The sequence below is a fragment of the Neophocaena asiaeorientalis genome, unplaced genomic scaffold, assembly GCF_003031525.2.
Source record: "Neophocaena asiaeorientalis asiaeorientalis breed wild unplaced genomic scaffold, Neophocaena_asiaeorientalis_V1.1 scaffold40, whole genome shotgun sequence".
NCBI classification, from domain to species: domain Eukaryota; kingdom Metazoa; phylum Chordata; class Mammalia; order Artiodactyla; family Phocoenidae; genus Neophocaena; species Neophocaena asiaeorientalis.
The window spans coordinates 8,503,993-8,527,730 of NW_020185335.1; the positions used below are offsets into that span (position 1 = coordinate 8,503,993).

General features: G+C 46.8%; 1 protein-coding gene across 1 annotated transcript in view; it reads right to left on the reverse strand.

The window, feature by feature from the left end:
* CDYL2 (chromodomain Y like 2) overlaps nt 1-23,286 on the reverse strand; it is a 59,486-nt gene extending 36,200 nt beyond the window's left edge. The window contains exon 1 of the mRNA XM_024735690.1: nt 22,973-23,286. Coding sequence (XP_024591458.1) covers nt 22,973-23,147 — 175 coding nt within the window. The 5' untranslated portion in view covers nt 23,148-23,286. The remainder of the gene's footprint in view (nt 1-22,972) is intronic.
* Between the last annotated feature and the right edge of the window lie 452 nt (nt 23,287-23,738).

Sequence of the window (23,738 nt, forward strand, 5' to 3'; positions counted from 1 at the left end):
GAGGGAGGGAGGGAGGGAGGAAGGAAGGAAGGGAAGAAGGAAAGAGATGAATGGGTAAGACAGAGGAAATAACATCATATCAAGTATTTCAGTGGAGATGAATAACTTGAATCTAGTCTTAAGGAAACATCAGACAGACTCAAAATGAGGAACACTCTGTAAAATAACTGGACGGTATTCTTCAAAAATGCCAGTGTTACTGAAGACAATGGAAGACCAAGGAACTGCTCCAGATTAAAGGGAACTAAAGAGACATGACAACTAAAGTCCTCATAGGATTCTGGCCTGGATTCTATATTGGAGGGAAAAATAATCTAAAGAACATTACTGGGGTAATAGGAAAAAAATGGAATTAGAACCAAAGATTAGGGCTTCCCTGGTGGCGCAGTGGTTGAGAGTCCGCCTGCCGATGCAGGGGACACGGGTTCGTGCCCCGGTCCGGGAAGATCCCACATGCCGCGGAGCGGCTGGGCCCGTGAGCCATGGCCGCTGAGCCTGCGCATCCGGAACCTGGGCTCCGCAACGGGAGAGGCCACAACAGTGAGAGGCCCGTGTACCGCAAAAAAAAAAAAAAAAGAACCAAAGATTAGATAAAAGGATTCTACCAATGTTAAATTTCTTGGATTTCGTAACTGTACTGTGTTGACTTGAGAATATCCTTTTTCTTAGAAATACCTTTACTAAATATCACTGGGGACGGAGAGAGGGATAAATTAGGAGTTTAGCACAGGGAACTATATTCAATATCTTATAATAACCTATAATGGAAAAGAATCTGAAAAACAACATATATATGTATATGTGTGTGTGTGTGTGTATACGCACACATATATGAAAACCTGAATCACTCTGCTGTACGCCTGAAACTAACACAACGTTGTAAATCAACTATACTTCAGTAAAAACAAACAAACATAAAACAAACCACAAAATATATTACTGGGTAAAGAGGCATGATGTATGCAATCTACACTCAAATGGTTCAGAAAAAGAATAATAATTTATATATAATCTGTATAATCATTTGTATATAAGTTCTAAGTATGTACATATGTGTGAGTCTATATATCTACATATACATGTACAGAAACACACATACACATACAGAGAAAGAGACAGCAAACGTGGCAAAACGCTAAAAACTGGTAAATCCAAAAAGGATTACAATGTTTGATATAAGTTTGAAATTATTTTCAACTTACTATTTACAAGCAGTGACAGAGGCCTGAAAAAAATGAACTATCATCAAAATGCTGAGAGAAAATAACTACCAACCAAGAATTTTATACCCAGCTAAAACCACATTTAAAGGACCAAGAAATGGGTATTTTCAGATACCCCAAAACTAAAAGAGTTTATCTACCACAGACTCTAAAAGAATTATAAAGAGAAACTTCAGCAAATCAAAAAGTTAATTCATAGGAAGACAAGAGATAAAAGAAACACAGTTGATTATTTTTAATTTAGTAAATGTAATTCCTGGCTGCAAAAATGATAAAAATAGTTTTTGGTGTTTAACAACACTGACTGGACAAAACAAAAACAAGAGGCTCATTGAGAAGTTAAAACCAGGTAGGGCCCTCCTTGTTATATCAAGAGGAGGATATCACATCTATTAGAAAAAAAATTCATAGTTGAGTATGTATGCTAAAATTTAAGAATACAAATACTATCTATGGTTAGCTTCTAAGTCAGCTCAGGGAGACGGAATATATAAAATGTACCAATTCACTTTAAAAGTATGAAAAGGGTAGGGGCTGGGGATGGGAGAGTGAGCAGAGAAAAAGAATGATAATATTAAAATGCAAAATAGAATAGAAAAAAATCCAAATATATTAATAATCACATTAATTGTTGAGCAGGTTAGACTCCTATATTAAAAGATAGAGATGATCAGATTGGAGAAAAGAATAAAAGATCCAGGTGTGTGGAAGATTCCCTAAGGAGAGACTCTTGCAGACTGAAAAAGGCATCTCAACTCAGCTAGCAGGAGAAGGAAACCTGCCCAATCAACTGAGAAATGGTGGAAATACTCAAGAAGTGTCAAGAAATGGTGCACAGTTGTCACTGTGCGGCAGGAAGAGGTGTGTCAGAAAATGCACTGCAGTTTGTAAGACATCCAAAGAGAAACAGAAGCTGTCCCGGGACGAGGGGTGAGCTTTCTGGGAGGACAGAGGGTAAAGGTCTGGGGGAGGCCACAGAGGACTGGACAGACGAGGGACAGACCACAGGACACCGCTGCACGCAGCATTAGCCACTCCAGGCAGGGCTCAGCGTCCATGCCTACGTTCTCCACCAGGAACATGTCAAACCCCAGCACCGAAGAGCACCAAGCTTCCTCTGGACATCGAGGAAGGAAGGAGAAGTTCAGACAGGGCACCAAAGGATGCTATCCCCAGGGGAGGGTGCGTCATCTGTGCTGGTTTCACACTCGATTCCTCACCATAATGGAAGAGTCCTATTTTGTTGAATGCTTATTATGTGATTCACATAGCTTACATCACCCAATCCTAAGAAGTACCCTATAAGACGTCGTTTCAGCCACATTTTAGAGGTGAGAAAAGCAAAACCGAAGGTCATGCCACTAGGAGGGGTCAGAATAGGGTTCAAACTCTAAGAATCTTGACTTCAAAAGTGATGCTTGACTCAAGCAACAGGACTCAGAAACCTAACACTGGTCTCGGGCCCTCCCGCTGGTGCTGGTGCTGGCGCTGAGGGATATTCTGCTTTTCTTCCCAAGAGCTCACTGAACAAAGGAGGAAGGAGAAGCTGGGTGCCACACCTGGCTCCAGTGTCACATGCAACTGTTACCAAGCCGAGCTCGTTTTACTGCGTCATCATCATCTCTGCACCTGCCTGATGTCTCCACCTAACGGCAGGCTCTTTGGGGACAAACCTGAGAGCCACTCGCTCTGTGTCTGCAGGACTGAGCACAGTGCCTGGAAGGCAGCACTGCTCAGCGCAGCGTCCATCAAGCGAATGAATGAGCAGAAGACAAACAACGGAAAGTAACTGGAGCAGCCTCCTCACACCACATGGCGGCCTCGCATTTAACACTCCTGATTTTGAAACACGTTCCTTGTTCATTTCTCAGCCTCTTGGCCACACTTCCAAATCCTGGTATTAGTCGCACACATAGGAGCGTCTGTTTCCTGAAATCAGGCTGCTCTCACACCTAGATGACTAACTCGTACTTACATCACACCTGGCCCTTCTGCTTCACAACAGCCAGGCAAGACCTCACCTCTCAGAGATGCCCAGGGAGAGAACACGGTGTGAGCGCTATGAAGTTTCCTTCCCTTGCGAAGAATATAGTAACACTTTTTTGGGGTGTGAGCCATCAGGACACAGAAGGAAGACATCTTGAGACCAGGGTCGCTCTCTCCCGGAATGCCCTTCCTCCCTTGCCCACCTGGTAATGGTCTCCTCACCATTCTCAACGCAGCTCTGCTGTGACCCGCTTAGGAATTCTTCCAGAGCAGCAGCTAATCAGTTTTCTAGTGGCTGCTGGTACATCCTTTTTTTTTTTTTTTTTTTTTTACAGCCTTTACTGCCCCTCCCTCCATCCATTCAGCATGCAGTTCATGAGTGTCTAGGACAAACCTGGCTCCTGGGATAAACTGATGGGCAGAGAGATAGATCCTGTGCTTAAGAACTTACAGTCTGATTCAGCGCTGTCCTAGAGAACCCCCTACAATGCTGGAAATGTTTGATATCTGCACTGCTCAACAGAGTAGCCAACAGCTACATATGGCTACTGAAACTTCAAAACTTTCGTCTAATTTTAATGCACTGAGTTCTAACTTTAACCACATGTGGCTGGTAGCTGCCATACTGGACAGTGCAGGTAATCACGCGGCAGGATAATTACCTTGCGTACGTTGCAAATCCTGACATTGCTTTTCTGGCACATCTGGCTCCCTCTTCACCTGCACACAGATTCTTAAACGTAAGAGCCATGTTAGCCATTCCTGTATCTTTAGACTCAGTGCAACCCAGCACACAGAAGTGGCTCAATCGCTGCTGAATAAATGAATGGGTAGACAAAGGAGCAAGTGCTAAACACATAACAGAGGACCTAGAGAAGTTTCTGTCTCCTAACCAAAACTGGGAGAGTGAGAGCGAGAGGCTGGAGAGCAGGATAAGGGAATTGTGTTGGATCTGCTGCTGTCCCCGTAAAAATGTGCGAATGTTAGGCACTTCCCTTCTGGTCCTTCTCCCCCAGCATCCCAGTCACGATCACTATCTTGGAATTCCAGCAGACACGATTCACAGAGATAAGGGAGGGCTGGGAGCCCCCAGAGGGCACTTCACACTGGAGCACCTTCGGCTGCAAGCTGGGGAGAGGGCTGGGCAGAGGGGAGGCTTAAAACAAACAAGAGAGAAGACTCACCCGTTCCGCAGTGGAGGGAAACCACCCTTTGTTGACTGCGGGATTAGGGTTTTCCAGCTGCAGTTCTTAGAAGAGAAAGTGATAGTCTTTGCGCTTGAGAACCATTTCCTGGTCTGTGGTTCACTCACCGGAGATCCCTAAAGCGTGGACCGGTCTGAGGGTGCACTGGGAGGGGAAGTATGAGAGTGCAGAGTTACCGCACCGGGGCCTTCTTGTCTCTGCCCGGCAGAAGGAATGAGGTGTCACCAACAGATTCCACAGGTAGGGACAGCAGCGCCTTTCCACAGAAGCGGTGCTGGGGGTCAGATCTCTAGAGGGGGGTGGGCCAGGGGCAGTGTGAAGTTGAAAACACCCTCCAATCACTCCACCCACTCGTGTGATGAGAGTTCAAAGAGCCCAACATACACTCAGTACTTGCACCAGTCACTTCACAGCTGGTCACTGTCCCAGCCCCTAACTGTCACCATGGACAGAATCCCTGATCTCAGAGCTGAATTCAATAGCAAGGCTTGAATTTACAGGTACCTTAAAAAAAAAAAATCTTATTTAAGCCATTATGCTAAGTGAAATAAGTCAGAGAAAGACAAATACTGTATATCACTTATATGTGGGATCTGAAAAAATACAACAAACTAGTGAATATTACCAAAAATGCAGACTCAGACACAAAGAACAAACTAGTGGGGCTTCCCTGGTGGCGCAGTGGTTGAGAGTCCACCTGCCGATGCAGGGGACACAGGTTCATGCCCCGGTCCGGGAAGTTCCCACATGCCGCGGAGCGGCTGGGCCCATGAGCCATGGCCGCTGAGCCTGCGCATCCGGAGCCTGTGCTCCACAACAGGAGAGGCCACAACAGTGAGAGGCCCGTGTACCGCAAACAAAACAAAACAAAAGAACAAACTAGTGGTTACCAGTGGTGGGGAAGGGGCAGTATAGGTGTTGGAAAGTGGGAGGCACGAACTATTGGGTGTAATCAGGCTCAAAGATGTACTGTACAACATGCGGGATGTATAGCCAACATTTTGTAATAACTATAAATGGACTGTAACCTTTAAAACTATATTAAAAAATAAATTAGCCAAATTAAAAAAAAATCTTCTTTAGCCGTGTTAGTCACCCTCTGGCATGTTATAATCATGCCTTATAAAATCTATACACTAGGAATTTCAAGAAAGCTTAGGCTCCCAAATCACTTCAAAGTGTCAGGAGTGATGATAGTCATACATCTTACGATGTCTATTGTCAGTTGTCTAAATGTTTTAAACAGCGGAGCCTGAATTCAAAATGTAAAATAACCTGACTAAAAGGAAACTTTTCTCCAGGTGAAATCACAGCTCCTGTGTTAAACCCCACCCAAGGCCATGCCGATCCTCAAAGCACTGTTAGACCAGAATCCTGGCACCCGGCAAAAGACTCCCTAGGGTCTCCAAAGCAGAAAGCGACCCCACCGAAAGGTCATTTTCTCATCTGTTTTAGTCACTCCTCTGCTCACAAACTCTACCTCCTGGCCTCACCCTATTTTCGAACCTCATCTCCCACTCCTACCCCTTAAACACCCTGATTTCCAGGATGACGTGAAGTTTCCTGCTTCTGGGCCATCTTCAGCTGCCCCTTGGCCCAGAATGCTGCTTCCGTCCACCTTCACAGCTGGAATCCTCGGGGCCACCTGAAATGCTTCTCTTCCAGGCAGCTGACTCTTCTTCCCCAGGAATAGCCACCCCCGGGGGCCCCGACGGTGGTCTGTCTGGGGTCTTCCTGAGCGCTCAGCACACTCGGGTTTGCAGCTGGCCATCTGGGAGCATCTGATCCCTTAATCAGTTTAATAAGTTCTTTGTAAGATGAGGCTTGTTATCTCTAATCCCCAGTTCCCAACACACAGTGGGTACAAAGTAAATGCCTCTTTTTCCCTACTGAACTGTAGGAGAAAAATAACGATCTCGGAAGGCTAATGATCTCGGAAGAGCCAGCTCTGACTACCGTTGAGGACACAAGTGACAGGGTCAGGCGTCCTACCACCCAGAAGGGGGGCCTCTTGAGTTTGCCTTGCTGGGTGACATGAACGGAATGACAATGAATATCCTAGGGTTGATGAGAAGGCAACAGGGCATACGGCGGTAGGGAGGAAAGCGTGCCTTTGAGTACAGGGAGGGGCCCCAGCAGCAGCAAGCCTGCCACTTAAGAAAGGAGAGAAGAGAAATGAACACCCACCAGCACTGCTGTGTGCAGGGACTCACCATTTAATCCTCTGTGGTGGGTACTGTTATCCCCCTAGGACAGAGGTGAAAACCAAGGCTTCAAAGCTGGAAACACTTGCCTAGAGTCACTGGCTCAACAAGAGGCAGTCTGTACTGGAACTCACAGACCCTCTGTCTCCAAAGCCCACCCCTCACTCTTTCCAGTCTCTTCCTCACCACGATGCCTCCAAAACCCACAACCACCTTACAGGAGAAATCCCGAAGCCCTTTATGTAAGTAGTCCTTCTGTTAAGAAGTCCGCTGCCTTTTCTCTGCCACGGCGAAGGACTACACAAAATACAGAACATGTGACCCGAATGAAACACACTCTGCTGAAAAGGACACGCAGTGCCCTTGATGGAGGACAGGCAGGGTCTGAGCCCAGGGGCTTAATTAGGAGCCGGTGAGACTGCGTGAATGTTAAGGGTGGAGAAAGAAGCGCAGCCAGCAGGGCCATGGGCAGGTGGTGAGAACAACTGTCAGACAAAACTCTGGAAAGGGAATCCTTCAGGTGCTATCAAGAGCCCTGACAAAACCTCCGCTCTCCATGCCACATTACCAGGAGCAGGTGTGCAATGTGAGAATGTGAGACAGTCCGCCTGGGGTCGAAGGTGCAATGGGTGGACCTGACAGACGTGCGACGATTCACAGGGGCTCAGGACCCCCACGTCGCCAAGCAGGAGAGGCTCCCTGCTTCTCTCTCTGGTCCATCCATTCATTCACCCCCTCATTCGGTAGGTGTTTCTGAAGCACCTCCTATGTGCCCGACAGTGTTAGGTGTTGGAGCTACAAGTGGAAGCAAAACTAGAGACCATCCCTGCCCTCATGAGCTGACAATCCAGAGAGGAGAGCAGCAGCTCTTCGAGAAATCAGGCTGCGACCATTACAAGCCGAGGTACGTGCTGTCAGTGAGGAAACACGGTTCTAGGTGTGGAAAAAATGGGAAGCTGACCTACCCTGGGAGTCAGGGGAGTTTCCATGGGGGGGGGACTGCTGCTTAGTGAGCCATGAAGGATGAGCAGAGGTTAAGTGCCCACCTGAGGGCGGGCAGGGAGGGGCATACACGTGCCCAACACGGGGAGATGGCGTGGAGAGAGATGCAAGTGAGGCCAGACCACAGAGGCTTCGCAGGGCTGGGGTATGTGAGCTGCACAAGGGGCTCTCTCAGCTCCTTCCAGAAAGAGTCCCCAACACCCTCCTACTGCAGGCTCTATGCACCCAGGTCTTAAGCCAACACTGCAGCTTCAGCCTCCCCTGCAGGGTGGTCCAGAATTGGCTGGGCTGCCGTGTTCTTCGCGACGTGGTATCATGTACCTACATGCTGATCCTTGGCTTTATGCTTCGGTGGGTACCGTCATCTTCTCCCACGGGCCCTGCCTTTTTCCTTGCTCATTCTGGCTCATTCTATCAGACTCAGCTCGCATGTCACCTCCTTCAGGAAGCCCTCTCCTAACCCCCTTCCCAAGCTGGCTTAGGCACTCCTGCTTGTAACTCCCTCAATATCTTCTGTGTCTCTCCATCATGCTATGTGGGATAGCAACTATGTCTCAACAGTTCCTGGTATACAGTAGTCACTCAATGAGTACAGCTGAGTTAAAAAATATAACAAGGGATTAATATATACAATATATGAAATGCTCTCAAAAGCAAATAGGAAAATACCAAGACCCAGCTAGAGAAACGAGCATAGGATACAAATAATATAGCTAATATTTATTAAATGTCTACCATATGCCAGGTAATAGTCTAAGGGCTTTCTATGAATGAATTCACTTATTCTTTACCAAACCCCATGAGGTATGATTATATCTACATTTTCATGAATGAAGAATACGGCCCAGAGAAGCCAAGCAATTTGCCTGAAGCCACATGGCCAAATGCCCTGGTCCACCCACCATACTGAGTGTCACCTCCTGCTCTACTTGGCATGACGATACTTGGGCCCCTCCCAGGGAAGGAAACACAAGTGGGGGGAACCTGAGAAGATGCTCAGCGTCATTTGTAAACTAAAATCAAAACAACAGAGCTTGGAGAAGCATGATGAAGACTGGCAGCAGCCAGAGTTGGCAAGAGTGTGTGCCTCTGGAGGCATCTTGAACGGCCAACAGAGAGAGGACAGCTAAGTCCCTGCATACCATGAAACCCCAGGCAGGCAGAAAGGGGAAGCACATCCACATGCCTGACACAGATGGATTTTTAAATTTAAAACAAGATGTTCTCACCACCTCCAGTCTTCACCCAGATGCCACCTTCTCAGTGAGGCCTTCGTGTGTATATACACCCACCACACCCACAGACGTGGGATTATTCTTGTTCATCACTCCTTCAACAGATATGTGAGCAAACAGAACGTTTTTACACATATATAATGTGTAATAAATAAATAAATATATATAATTTGCATAAGCTTAGAGAGTGGTCCAGAAAGATCTATAGGGAAATATTAACATCAGTCACCTCTAAATAGAATTTGGGAAAAAAGAAGGGGGGAACTTGAATTTTTTAAAAGCTTATACTTTCCATAGTGTTTTAATGTTTTAAACTGAAATAAGTTACTTTTTAACTTTAAAAAGGAAGGAAAGAAGGAAGGAAGGAGGGAAGGAAGGAAGGAAGGAAGGAAGGAAGGAAGACCATTTCTCTCTCATGAAACCACCCTGAAATAGCAGTGAAGGGATAAATTTTTAGAAAGATATAAATACTCACAAGAAAAAGAGCAAGAAGGGACAACAGCGGACAATGCATGTCACCACGTGGCCAGGAAATAGGAAGAGGGAGGGCCAAGGTGACCCACCTGAAGTTTCCTCCAAGTGCCCAGGGAGGGGATGGGATGAGGCGGGGGCCGCTCCCCCAGAGCCTCTACAGCTCAGGACTTTGAGATGCCGAGGACCGGGGAGCGTGGCTGTGCCCAGCCGTGGACTCCAGGGTTGGGGGGGCCCCAGAACCGAGTCAGAGCTGCAGGAAGCCCCGGGGGGGGACAGGGATCCGGGCTGAGGGCACCGGAGAGGGTGCTGTGCTGGGCAGCCGGAAGTGGACAGGTGGCAGCAGTGGAGGGCAGTCACAATTCCCTTCTCCACCTTCACCACTGACATACAGGCCAGGAGGAGGTTTTGCTATTTCTGTCTTTTCTGACAGTTCATCCATAATTTAGGATCACAAAGTCATCAGGCAACCCTAAATCAAAAATGCAGGATCAGTCCTTCCACTGATTCCACAGATGACCTGCACAGCAGCTGGTCCTGTAAGTACAACTAGGGTCAGGTCCTCAGGCAGCCAGGCATCGCCCACCCCGGCCCCGCCAGCCTTCTAGAAGTCTCCCTGAGTCTTTCCCTAAACACACCAGCCCCTCGGCCAAGCCCACCTCCTCCCCAGGCTGCAGGCACACCTTGCCCTAGCCTCCATCCTCCTTTGTCAAGGCTGGCAGCACACCACCCAAGTTCAGAGATGGGAGCAGACAAGCCACAAAGAGTCAATGAGCATGTGGAGAAAAGACCCAACCTCAGTGATAAGTAAAGAAACGTGAATCAGAGAGAGACCGAAGTTCCCCCTCTCTTCCCCCCACAAACAATGCTGGCAAGACAATGGCAAAACTACAAATCAGACCTCGCTGGTTACTGTTCAATATTTGTACAGTCTTCTTTTTTTGCCAGGGAGAGGGGTAAAATCACCAGTACAATCCTGCCTCTGGGAATTTATTCTAAGAAAATAATTGAGGGCTTCCCTGGTGGCACAGTGGTTGAGAGTCTGCCTGCCGATGCAGGGGACACGGGTTCGTGTCCAGGAAGATCCCACATGCCGCGGAGCGGCTAGGCCCTTGAGCCATGGCCGCTGAGCCTGCGCGTCCGGAGCCTGTGCTCCGCAACGGGAGAGGCCACAACAGTGAGAGGCCCGCGTACCGCCAAAAATAAAAAACGAAAATAATTGAGAAATAAAACAAGATAAAACCAAAGTAGTTTAGACCCAACCTAAATGTCCAATGACAAGAGACTAAGTAAAATATTGTATGTTCTCTTGAAAAAATATAATGGCATGACTAAAATTACAAACATGAAGACCTGCCCAATGTGGAAATACGCATATGCTACACTGAGTAGAAAAATGAAAATACAAATGTTGTCATACAGTGTCTTCCACACACGCAGACACAAACACACACACACACACACGTGCATGTACACACATGAGCAGAACAGGTTTTTTCCCACTGTGTGATTAGGGTCTGGTAAGAAAGTCAGATATCACACATTTAAGGCAGTGGAAGAAAGTTTTAAAAGGCCCTGGATCTCAAAAAAAAAAAAAAAGCTGGCTCAGAATTCTGACTCTACCACATTACCCTCTGGAGGTCCTAACTTCTGAAAGGCTCAGTTTCCTCACCTGTAAACTGGGGATGAAAAGATGACCTAGTTCATAGAGCTGTCAGGACTGCCTGAGCTACTGCATGTAAAATCCTGAGCCCCGCACCCGACCCACAGCAAGGATGTAATAAATATGTTATTGATGCCATAGCCGCTATTGTCATTATTAGTGAGGCTCAAGCATTCGGAGGGCTTGAGCCACCTTGTCTAAAATAAATGCTGACGTGGGATGCGTCACACGGAGATGCCTTGTGGAATTCTGAAAGTGCTTCCTGTCTTGTGGGAGCTGCTGTTCACCTCCCATCTCTAAGATCAACAAGCAAACTTAAGCCAACTTCAGTGCCCGCCAGTCATTTACCAGTCCACACCAAGCACATTATTCCATTTACATGCACTGTCTGATCCAGAGGACAAAATTCATGTTTCCTTGTTACCAACTGGTTTCTGCCCATACAAGAATATAAACCCACGTGTGTGCCTCAACTTTCTTCCCTCCAAATTCTCCTACGTGCCAGTGGTCTGCCAAAGATGTCCTCATTCTAATCCCCGGAACCTGGGAATATGTGACCTGACGTGGCAAAAGGAACTCTGTAAATGTGATTGAGGCTCTTGAGATGAGGAGATTACCCTAGATTACACTGAGTGGGCCCATTATCATCACAAGGGTCCTTATAAGAGAGAGGCAGGAGGGGCGGAGTCAGAGAAGGGGATGTGACAACGGAAGCAGAGGTCAGAGAGACAGATGCAGGGCCACAAACCAAGGAATGCGGGCGACCTCTAGAAACTGAAAAAGACAAGCAACCCAATCCTCCCCTAGAGCCTCTAGAAGGAGCACAACCCTGCCAACCCATTTTAGACTTCTGATGTCCAAAACTGTAAGAGTATAAATGTGTGCTGCCTTAAGCCACCCGGTGCGTTACAGCAGCTGCAGGAAACTCATATGTGCTGTTGGTCCACTAAGACCACTTGCATTTCGTAGGTGGGATCTGGTGTTCAGGAGTCGCATTGTGGCTCTATTCCAGCTCCACCTCCTGTGGCACTTGTACAAATCTGAGAGGTATGGAAAATGGGGGCATCTCTGCGGACAGCACTCAGGAGGGTCCCTAACACGTGGCAAGCACTAGCCATTTTTTTTTATTCGACTTGTTGTTTCTTTTCCTTTTTGTTTGAAACAGCTTTGTTGAGATATAATTTACATACTATAAAATTCACCCATTCAAAGTATAGAATTTAGTGATTAGTAAGTGTATTTGCAGAGTTGTGCAACCATCAGTCATTCTCCATTCCTGTCATCCTCCCAGCCTCTGGCAACCACTAATCTACTTTCTGTCTCTACAGATTTACCTACTCTGGACCTTTCAAATAAACTGTCATACAGTAAGTGGTCTTCTGTGACTAGCTTCTTTCACTTAGCATTGTGTTCTCAAGGGTCATCCAGGTTGCAGCCTCTGTCAGTGCTCCATTCCTTTTTAGGACTGAGTAACATTCCATTGTATGGATATAACAAATTTTGTTTACCCTTTCATCAGCTGACGGATGCTGTTGACTTTTATTTTTTGCTATTTCTTCTAGCACTGAAATAAACTTTGATAATTAAGGGAGTTCCCTTGAAGTGTTGTGAGGGTGCGGGTGTGTGTGTCTTTTAATCTAAAGCCTAGAGGTAAAAAAAAATGATATAAATGAACTTATTTACAAAACAGAAACAGACTCACAGATTTCAAAAACAAACTTACGGTCACCAAAGGGGAAAAGTGCAGGGGAGGAATAAATTAGGAGTTTGGGATTAGATTTCTTTCTAATCCATTTTGAGTTTATTTTTGTGTATGGTGTTAGGGAGTATTCTAATTTCATTCTTTTACATGTAGCTGTCCAGTTTTCCCAGCACCATTTATTGAAGAGGCTGTCTTTTCTCCATTGTATATTCTTGCCTCCTTTATCGAAGATATGGTGACCATATGTGCATGAGTTCATCTCTGGGCTTTCTATCCTGTTCCATTGATCTCTATTTCTGTTTTTGTGCCAGTACAATACTGTCTTGATTACTGTAGCTTTGTAGTATAGCCTGAAGTCCTGGAGCCTGATTCCTCCAGCTCCGTTTTTCTTTCTCAAGGTTGCTTTGGCTATTCAGGGTCTTTTGTGTTTCCATACAAATTGTGAAATTTTTTGTTCTAGTTGTGTGAAAAATGCCATTGATAGTTTGATAAGGATTGCATTGAATCTGTAGATTGCTTTGGCTAGTATAGTCATTTTCACAGTGTTGATTCTTTCAATCCAAGAACATGGTATATCTCTCCATCTGTTTTTATCATCTTTAATTTCTTTCATCAGTGTCTTACAGTTTTCTGCATAAAGGGCTTTTGTCTCCCTAGGTAGGTTTATTCCTAGGTATTTTATTCTTTTTGTTGCAGTGGTAAATGGGAGTGTTTCCTTAATATCTCTTTCAGATTTTTCATCATTATTGTATAGGAATTCAAGGGATTATACACTACTATGTATAAAATAGACCTACCAACCAACAAGGACCTACTGTAGAGTAAAGGGAACTCTGCTCAGTATTCTGTGATAACCTACATGGGAAAAGAATCTGAAAAAGGATGAATATATATACGTATAACTGAATCACTTTGCTGTACACCTGAAACTAACACAACACTGTAAATCAACTATACTCCAATAAAACTTAAAAAAAATAGAAAATAAAGCCTAGAGGAAACTCCTCAGGACTGGCAATTCCACCTCCCTAGAATACCAAGCCAGCATCTTTGGAACCACTGAAGATATCTCATTGGAAGACTCAGGGATGCTGGCCAGAATGCTGCCCTAGGACCCTGGGAAGAGCTTTGCTGGTTTGAGCTTAAATCCCTGAAGTGTCTTTTTATAAAACGGGTCACAGACTTCTGAGAGCTTCAGCATCGCCAGACCTGGCACCACCTAGCTCCTCCCTTTGGCACTTCATGTCCCCACCCCTCTGAGCCTCAGTTTCCCCATCTCTAAGGAAGGCTAATCATAGCTAAGCTTGTGTTGCCATGTTGTCAAGTTGCTAGGTCAGAGAGCCAGTGAGGGGATGAAATGATATCACTGACTGGTTAAACACAAACAGTGAGGCTTCCGCTACAGTGGGAGCCCAGCGCCACATTAGCAGCACCATTAATGGAGACTGGCTCTTTGCAGGGCCAGTGCAGGTGGAGCCAGAGCCCTGGTCCTGGGGGTCCACCCCGGTAGGGAGGACTAACTTTTTAGCAACATCTGCAAACTGAATTTTACCATCGTTTTGAGACCCTCTGCAGACAATGTACCCCTCTCACAGCTGTGACTGGGGAAGGGGGCGACTTCTACTCCCCACTCCCCGTCTTTTGTTCACCACTGATGAATGGGACTTGGAAACAGTTCCTAAGATTTTTTTTTGAGGTAGTTGAGAGAGGAAAACAATATCGGAGCTGGCAGGGAAAGTAATCTGTCGATTTCCGAGTCTTGACAGTAGTCAAGATTCCATCAGCTTCCTCTGGATGCCAAAATCAAATCCGGAATTGGGGAACCCACAGGGAGAGTCGAATTCCCCCTTGGATTGGCCTTGCGTCAGGCTGACAGTCAGATTTTCCATCACAGTCAGGCACTTTCCACTCAGATGCAGCAGCCACGTTGGACAGGTCTGCACATTACCCATAAAAGGGTTTTAAGCTCATTCATTCACACAAGTTGCTCACTTGCCACGCTTTGAAAGACAAAACCTAAGAACCTCTTAGGCTTTGGTGGTTGTTATGTGTCTGGAAAATGACCCACTTCTGAAAAAACAAAAAGGTTGGTTAAAGTCTGCTGCCTGGGAGTGGGTGTTTCAAGTTTGTTAAAAGAACAGCCATGCCCAGGGAAACGGATACCTGCCTTCATAAGAGGCCCCGCGTGGACACCCTCTTCAGGCTTGCTGTGATTCACCAGATGGCTTGGGGCCACTGCCCGCGCCACTGGGGACAAGCTGGGCACCTCCAGAAGCAGTGGTGATTCTAAAGGTCATGAACCGGGGTCAAGTTCAGGGCATGGAACAAGATATTTCTGAAACAATCACAATTTTGAGGAAGTATCAGGGAACTCTAACAAGCCCAGGAGGGTTATTCAGGACTTTCACCACTATCCTCTTAAGGGAACCCAGCCTATAATTTTCCTTTTTCCTCCCTTCCTTGTCTGGTTTGGAAATCCAGGTTATACTGGTCTTCACACAAGAGTTGGAGTGTTTTCTCTTTTTCTGTTCTCTGCAACCATTCGGATATGAGAGGGAAAGGTTCCGTTCTAGAATATTAGGGAGGCTTGCCTGTAAAATCATCTGAGCCTTGTGTGCCTTCTCCCCGCTTTATATGAGAGATGTGTAAAGACGGATTTAATAATTTAAGAGTGATTGCCTGAGGGAGGTCTTCAAGACGGCGGAGGAGTAAGACGTGGAGATCACCTTCCTCCCCACAAATACATCAGAAATACATCTACATGTGGAACGACTCCTACAGAACACCTACTGAACGCTGGCAGAAGACCTCAGACCTCCCCAAAGGCAAGAAACTCCCCATGTACCTGGCCGTGTGGCTGACAGGCTCTTGGTGCTCCAGCCGGGTGTCAGGCCTGTGCCTCTGAGGTGGGAGAGCCAAGTTCAGGACACTGGTCCACCAGAGACTTTGCAGCTCCACGTAATATCAAACGGCGAAAGCTCTCCCAGAGATCTCCATCTCAACACCAAGACCCAGCTCCACTCACTGACCAGCAAGCTACAGTGCAGGACACATTATGCCAAACAACTAGCAAGACAGGAACACAACCCCATCCATTAGCAGAGAGGCTGCCTAAAATCATAATAAGGTCACAGACACCCTAAAACACACCACCAGACATGGTCCTGCCCACCGGAAGGACAAGATCCAGCCTCATCCACCACAACACAGGCACTAGTCCCCTCCACCAGGAAGCCTACAGAACCCACTGAACCAACCTTAGCCACTGGGGGAAGACACCAAAAACAACAAGAACTATGAACCTGTAGCCTGCGAAAAGGACACCCCAGACACAGTAAGATAAGCAAAATGAGAAGGTAGAGAAACACACAGCAGATGAAGGAGCAAAGTAAAAACCCACCAAACCAAACAAATGAAGAGGAAATAGGCAGTCTACCTGAAAAAGAATTCAGAGTAATGATAGTAAAGATGATCCAAAATCTTGGAAATAGAATAGAGAAAATACAAGGAATGTTTAACAAGGACCTAGAAGAACAAAAGAGAAAACAAACAATGATGAACAACACAATAAATGAAATTAAAAATTCTCTAGAAGGAATAATAGCAGAGTAATTGAGGCAGAAGAACGGATAAGTGACCTGGAAGATAAAATAGTGGAAATAACTACTGCAGAGCAGAAGTAAGAAAACAGAATGAAAAGAAATGAGGACAGTGTTAGAGACCTCTGAGACAACATTCAACACACCAACATTTGAATTATAGGGGTCCTAGAAGAAGAAGGAGAGAAAAACAAAGGGACTGAAAAAATATTTGAAGAGATTATAGTTGAAAACTTCCCTAACATGGGAAAGGAAATAGTCAATCAAGTCCAGGAAGCACAGAGAGTCCCATACAGGATAAATCTGAGGAGAAACATGCCAAGACACATATTAAGTAAACTATCAAAAATTAAATACAAGGAAAAAGTATTAAAAGCAGCAAGGGAAAAACAACAAATACATACAAGGGAATCCCCATAAGGTTAACAGCAGATCTTTCAGCAGAAACTCTGCAAGCCAGAAGGGAGTGGCAGGACATATTTAAAGTGATGAAAGGGAAAAACATACAACCAAGATTACTCTACCCAGCAAGGATCTCATTCAGATTCGACAGAGAAATTAAAACCTTTAAAGACAAGCAAAAGCTAAGAGAATTCAGCACCACCAAACCAGCTTTACACCAAATGCTAAAGGAACTTCTTTAGGCAGGAAACACAATAGAAGGAAGAGACCTACAATAACAAACCCAAAACAATTAAGAAAATGGTAATAGGAACATACATATCAATAATTACCTTAAATATAAATGGATGAAATGTTCCTGTCAAAAGACACAGACTGGCTGAATGGATACAAAAACGAGACCCGTATAAATGCTGTCTACAAGAGACCCACTTCAGACCTAGGGACACATACAGACTGAAAGTGAGGGGATGGAAAAAGATATTCCATGCAAATGGAAATCAAAAGAAAGGTGGAGTAGCAATACTCATATCAGACAAAATAGATTTTAAAATAAAGACTGTTATAAGACACAAAGAAGGACACTACATAATGATCAAGGGATCCATCCAAGAAGAAGATATAACAATTGTAAACATTTATGCACCCAACATAGGAGCACCTCAATACATAAGGCAAATGCTAACAGCCATAAAAGGGGAAATCAACAGTAACACATTCATAGTAGGGGACTTTAACACCCCACTTTCACCAATGGACAGATCATCCAAAATGAAAATAAATAAGGAAACACAAGCTTTAAATGATACATTAAACAAGATAGACTTAATTGATATTTATAGAACATTCCATCCAAAAACAACAGAATACACATTTTTCTCAAGCGCTCATGGAACATTCTCCAGGATAGATCATATCTTGGGTCACAAATCAAGCCTTGGTAAATTTAAGAAAATTGAAATCATATCAAGTATCTTTTCCGACCACAACGCTATGAGACTAGATATCGATTACAGGAAAAGATCTGTAAAAAATACAAACACATGGAGGCTAAACAATACACTATTTAATAACGAAGTGATCACTGAAGAAATCAAAGAGGAAATCAAAAAATACCTAGAAACAAATGACAATGGAATTTCTAGTTGTGAGTCTGTTTTGTTAAGTTGTATTTTTTTTTATGAAATTGACCATTTCCTGCTGGCTTTCAAATTGAATGGCACAGAGTTAATCTCAATTTCTCAGGCTTAGAAGAACTGTAACTGTCCATCAATAAGAAATGAGGGTGAGTCCAAGTGGCTTCTGCCCCACGAGCACTCTGAGGGTCCCCCAATCAGGGCATATTGTTTTTCAATTTTATTTTACATTGGAGTATAGCTGATGAACAATGCTGTGATAGTTTCAGGTGCACAGCAAAGAGACTCAGCCATACATATGCATGTATCCATTCTCCTCCACCCCCACACCCACCCCCCCGGCATCCAGGCTGCCACATAACGCTGAGCAGAGTTCAGTCAGGGCATATTTTTATCAGGGATCAGGAACTGCCTTGTACTGCCTGGGAGCCAGCTGAGCAGTGATCTAGGGACCATCACTGGAGTCGAACTGCCTGGGTTTCTCTCCTAGTCCCAACCTGGACCCTTGTAACTTCAGTCTCCTCCTCCGAAAAATGGGTAGTCTCCTAACAGCTGCCGGTTAGCACTGAGAGGGTCACCAAAGGACTCTTTGTAACCTCCAAGGCCTAACAGGGAAGTTCCCATGCAATAAGACTTCCACTGAACAACTTCATTTCACAAACTTTCAACTTACGAATTCTCAGGAATGCAAACTCAAGGACCAGAGCAAAAGGGCTTCAACTCTCCCCAGTACCACCAACTGGTGTTCCCAACCACTGTCTGTCATTTTTGTCCCAACCACCTTGGTGCTTATTCGTCTAGAGCAGCGAGCAGTTCTGAAAGCAGGGTCCCTGGCGCAGTGGCAGCATCTGGTAACTTGCTAGCAATGCAGATTTTCAGGCTCTGCTCCATACCTACTAAATCAGAAACTCTGGGGGTTGGCACAGTAATCTGTGTTTTAACATACCCGCCAGTGGATTCTGATGCCGGCTCCATGTCTGAGAGCCCAAGGTTTTCGAAAGTCATAGGGCATCTCCCATGTTCACGCTTCATTCTGAAGTGCTTTTAAAACATGGTTACTCCATTATGATCAATAAAAGGAAAACGATCATCCTGTTGATAGAGTGAGTAGGAGGAGATAAACAAACATGAGAGAAGTGAAAGCTGAGATAATTTTAAAAGATCAATGGAGAGACGATGGCAAGTGTTGCACGTTTGTGTGGGATGACTCACTCAGTGATAGGAACAATTCTGAAAACACTGAATCAGGCGGTGTCTGAGATGCAGCGCCTGGGCCACAGACAACACTCATCAGAAAACAAGGACGATGATTCTCAAAATTCAAGGAAATGTGAACACGGGGTCACCGGGTCAGCATCAAAGTGGAAACTCACTGGCTTCATGGAAATTCGGAAAACGCTGGGCGTCTGTGTGTTGCGCTGGGGCTCAGGGTTTGCTCCTAGGCAGGGGTGTGTCCACAGGTTAGAGGCTCATCTGAATCTGTCAAATATTGATGCTTTGGCCTATTCTGATGAAACAGAACTAATCAGTTCTAGACCAGACCACAGCAGGAGTTCACTAACCCAACGGTTTTTCTATATGGATGAAACAGGTCTGTTTTAGGAAAAAAAAAAAAGCGAGAGAGAGGGATGCCTGGTAGACAGTGCATTAGCAAGAAGGAGAAATTATATCAGGTTTTAAATGTTTAAAGGACTAAATCACACTCCCACTTATAAGCTTAAAACCGAAGGAGTAACTCGATCTACCAACAAAGGATGGGATCTATGAACCACCCATCACTTACAACCAAACGCTTATGCAGGAACTACTGTATATATCATGGAAGTTAAAATTCAGCATTTAAAAGACACAATCCACACCCTGCCCCCTGAGATTCACTTGACTGGGGTAGAGCCCACTTTTAACAAGCTCCCGAAGGGATACTGAGGCAGATGGTACCCGGACCACAGAGCCATTTGTCATTACGGGAGAAGAATCAGAAGCAAAAGCGGCACTGAGTCGCTGCACGTGCTTCACAAACATTGCTGGGGAAAATGCTGTCGGAAACCAAAGCACCACCCGCTGGAGCCCCAATTTAGCACCTGTTCCCACAGCTCAGATCGGGGAAGTCAGCAGTAAATGAGTAACGTGTTACATAAGTTGCTTTTCTGTATGCAGAACCTTAATTCACCAAAGAGAAGTTGAAATCATATAAAAAGCAACAGCCCACCCCCAAAACAAATGCTGGGAAAGCGTAGCCAGGATCTCCCCGTCCCCTTCTGCAAGGCAAAGATGAGGCCCCCTCCGTGCTGAAAACCCTGCTACCTCACCCTTGTGCCACTGGGATCTGGATCCTTGGTGGCAGTGGTCAGAGAAGGTGGGGCTGGGGAGGGCGGGTAGGAAAACATTCAGGGTCTGCATGGGCATGGACACTGGCTGCATCAAGGCTTCCCTCGGGCTGAAAACATAAGTGGAGTCATGTTGTGCTTGACTATGCCTCTGACCCCTGGCTGGCAAGTTCTGGAACGACACAACTCCCTCTGTCTTGGGTCTTCTCCAAGAACCCCAAACCTTTCTCTCCTCTCTCTCTCTCTCTCTCTCTCTCTGGCAAGGATTCTCAGTCTTTTCCTCTTCCCAGTTACTCCAAGACCTGGATATTATGCTATTTCTAACTAGAGTGTTAAAAGCTGACCAGGGCTGGGGCATTTATCACCCCAGTGACCACAGAAGATGTCACGCAGACATGGAAAGGCATACCATCTACGTAACATACGTGTTACTCCTTCCAGCGAGTCAGCCTCAGGAGTCTTCTCAACAATGACCCAGAGACACCCACTCTCAACCTAGCAGAGAGCAGACTGTAAGTTTCCGAGGGCACAGTCCTTACCTATCTTTTTATTACTTTACTCCAAGCACCTAGCGTGGTGATTAACTCTCAGGAAGAACAAAAGAAGTGTTGAATTGACTTAAATTGACTCCCGATGTGAAACATAATTATCACCCCATTTTGCCACAGAGCAGGTCCCCAAATGCATGAGAGCCACCTAGGGCGCTTGTTAAAAACCCATCTTCTGGGCTCCACCCCAGACTTAGTAAATCAGATTCTACAGGATTTGCATTTTAACCAAGCGCCAGGGAATCTTACACACATGAATTTGAGAACCACTGCCTTAGGCTTATGAGACCCTCAAGGACACTAATATTGTGGGATGCGAGTAAACAAAAGGGCCCTTTGGGAACACCCAAAACCAAACAAAAGAGAGGCAGGTGGCTTCCTCCCCTCTGTCCAGGCATGGGCCAGAGTGGAGTAGAGAACATTCAACATCGGGGAAAAAATGAGGCCAAGAAGAGATCAAAGACAAGAAAGACCTGGGGAAGCCCTCGAGGTTAACAAGGCCACCACTGAGGCCAGCAGGCTCCTTCTCATGTTTCCCCGGGTCACGGGGAACCATGCTCCATCACCAGATCGGGAACCGGGCGGTATCGATGAGGCCCAAGGACAGGTTGCGCACAGCTAGCAGCCCTGCCCCGCTCTGGAAAAGGGCATGGAAGGAGAAGCATGCCTTCGTTGAAACTTCTCTACAGGTCTGCCTTCCCTCTCGGCCCTGCAGTGTGGCAGCTCGAGTCAGCACACTTCCCTGCCCACGTTCCCATCCCCCCACTCTCAGGGCAGCCACATCTTGAGCAGGGTAGAGGGCTGCTCCCGGCCGGGGTGCCAGCAATCACACCCGAGTTCCTTGAGCCTGCACCCAAGGAGCCTCACAAGCCCCCCTTCCAGAGACAGGGAATCCCTCCGCTGCTGTCACAGGAACGTCAAACACCAATGTCTGTGCCAGGCCTCATTTACACAAGCCCACTCCTCCCCAAGAGATGGATTTTTAAAACAAACAGCTTTTCCGTATGTTAGCAGGCAGAGTCATGTCAGCATCAGGGATCCCCAGACGGAAACATGAGTCAGTCTGGGGCAGAGACTGCTAAATAAATCCTCTTTGGGTGAAATTCCTCTCTCTGGAGAATGAGGAACCTCAAAGCGGATCGCTCAGATTCCCTGGCAAGAATGCCTACAGACACCACGTTCTCCCCAGCCGGGCACGCCCTGAGCACCCTGAACTCTGAAATCATCACCTCTCTAACATGCATCTGCCTCTGTCACCCCATCCTTCCGGAAACTCTCCCAACCCGTCCCACCTGCGTCCCGGCACCCCTATTCCCACACGCACTCTGGTTCCATCCAGGGCAACGGGTGGCCCTACTCTGTTGGGCATGGGTTGTCCACACTCGAGGAGGATTTCCTGACATCCCAAGGCTTAGAGTTCTGGCAGCTAAAGAGACAAATGCACCACGTGGACACACGGGTACCTGAGAAATGAAGGAACACAGGTAACAGGTGCAGACGGCTCACCTGGAAGACTCAGCCACCGAGCACTCTGTTGAGATGTCAGATTTGGGAGCTTGAATTACCTGGGTCATCGCCTCCTCTTGCCTTAATTTTGCTTGGGGGGACTTGGTCAGAGGGAGGGATTCCTGAATGCTGTGTTGCTTGTGGGAGGTGACAAGAAGGTACAAAGCAAAAGAACTGGCCTAGGAGGGGGTCGGGGCAGCATTTAGGACCTAACACAGACATGGGGCCAGATCATGCATGTTAGTGAGAGATGAGAGGCAGGAGGCTCCAGCTTAAGGACCAGCTGGGAGAATTCCAAGTCCAAACTGAGAAGCAGCAGAGCCTGGCCCAGACCTCGCCTCTCCGGGCTACAGCGCTTACAGCAGGAGAATGGAAGCAAGGGCTCTGGGAGGTGCATGCGGCCTCTGAAAGGTACTGGTCCTGTGGGGATATGAGTCTCGGGTCCTGATGGGTGAAGACTCTGAGCCGCCATCAGAGCAGGGGCTCCAGAGCGGTTACCATGGCTTCGGGTGCCTTTAAGCACAACCAGGGATTTCCGACGCGGGACAAGTCTTGGCTGGTACATCAGTGGCTGGGCCCCGCCCGCCCCCACACGCATAGGTGTCTGTAACCAGTGCAGGCACGTGAGCGAGCCCACAGTGCCCTAGGTGAAAAAGACAAAGGGACAATTACTGCCTGGCTGAGGGTCAGGGCCGGGGTGGGGGCAGTGTGTTTCCCTAGGCTGCCCGCAAAGCCCCATCCAAGAGGAAGACCAGCCACGTACCGAGTCCGTTCTCCGCCAGCGCCGCGGGGCTCACGTGGCAGTCGCCCAGGTCCTGCTCACCCACGTCATTCAAATCCAAGCCAGGCTGGTGGGACCCGTTTCCAAAATGCCTCTCTTCCTTCTCGGAGCCGGCGTCCCCGTTTTCCATCCCATTCTGCGCCTTTTTCAGGGGCATTATTTGCAAGCCACTGGGGGTAGTCCTGTAAGACACCGTCTTGGTGGCCCTGTCCCCGCCTGCAGGGGGCTTGGCCGGATACCCTTTTTTCGGCTTGGACAGGGAAGGGTTGATCCGCTTCCGTTTATGGGAAGTCCCTTTGCTCTTGCCGGATTCCGAGGGTCTGTGGGACAGTTTCTCGACCGAGGGGCCTCGGCCGTCCCGCAGAAGCTTGGAGGCGCCGGACTGCTTCCCCGACTTGAGCCTTTTGTCCTTGGCCAGGTGCAGCCCGTTGAACTCATCAATGAACTCCTCGCAGTGCAGCAGGTGGTGCTCGGGCTCCCACGTGTCCTCCGTGCTCCCGTAGCCTTTCCACCGGATCAGATACTCCCATTTTCCCTTCTTGTTCTTCCTCTTGTCTACAATCCTTTCAACCTGGGATGCAAGAGGAGAATCAGGAAAGAGAGAGACAGAAGGAAAAAAAAAAATCAGTCCCAGAACACAAGAACAACGCAGAGCCCTCGGGATAGATGCATCCGCCCTGCCCATAGGGCGAGCTGCTCCCGAGGCAGGAAGCTGACCCTCCCAGGAGCCTTCAAGAAGGCTGGTTTA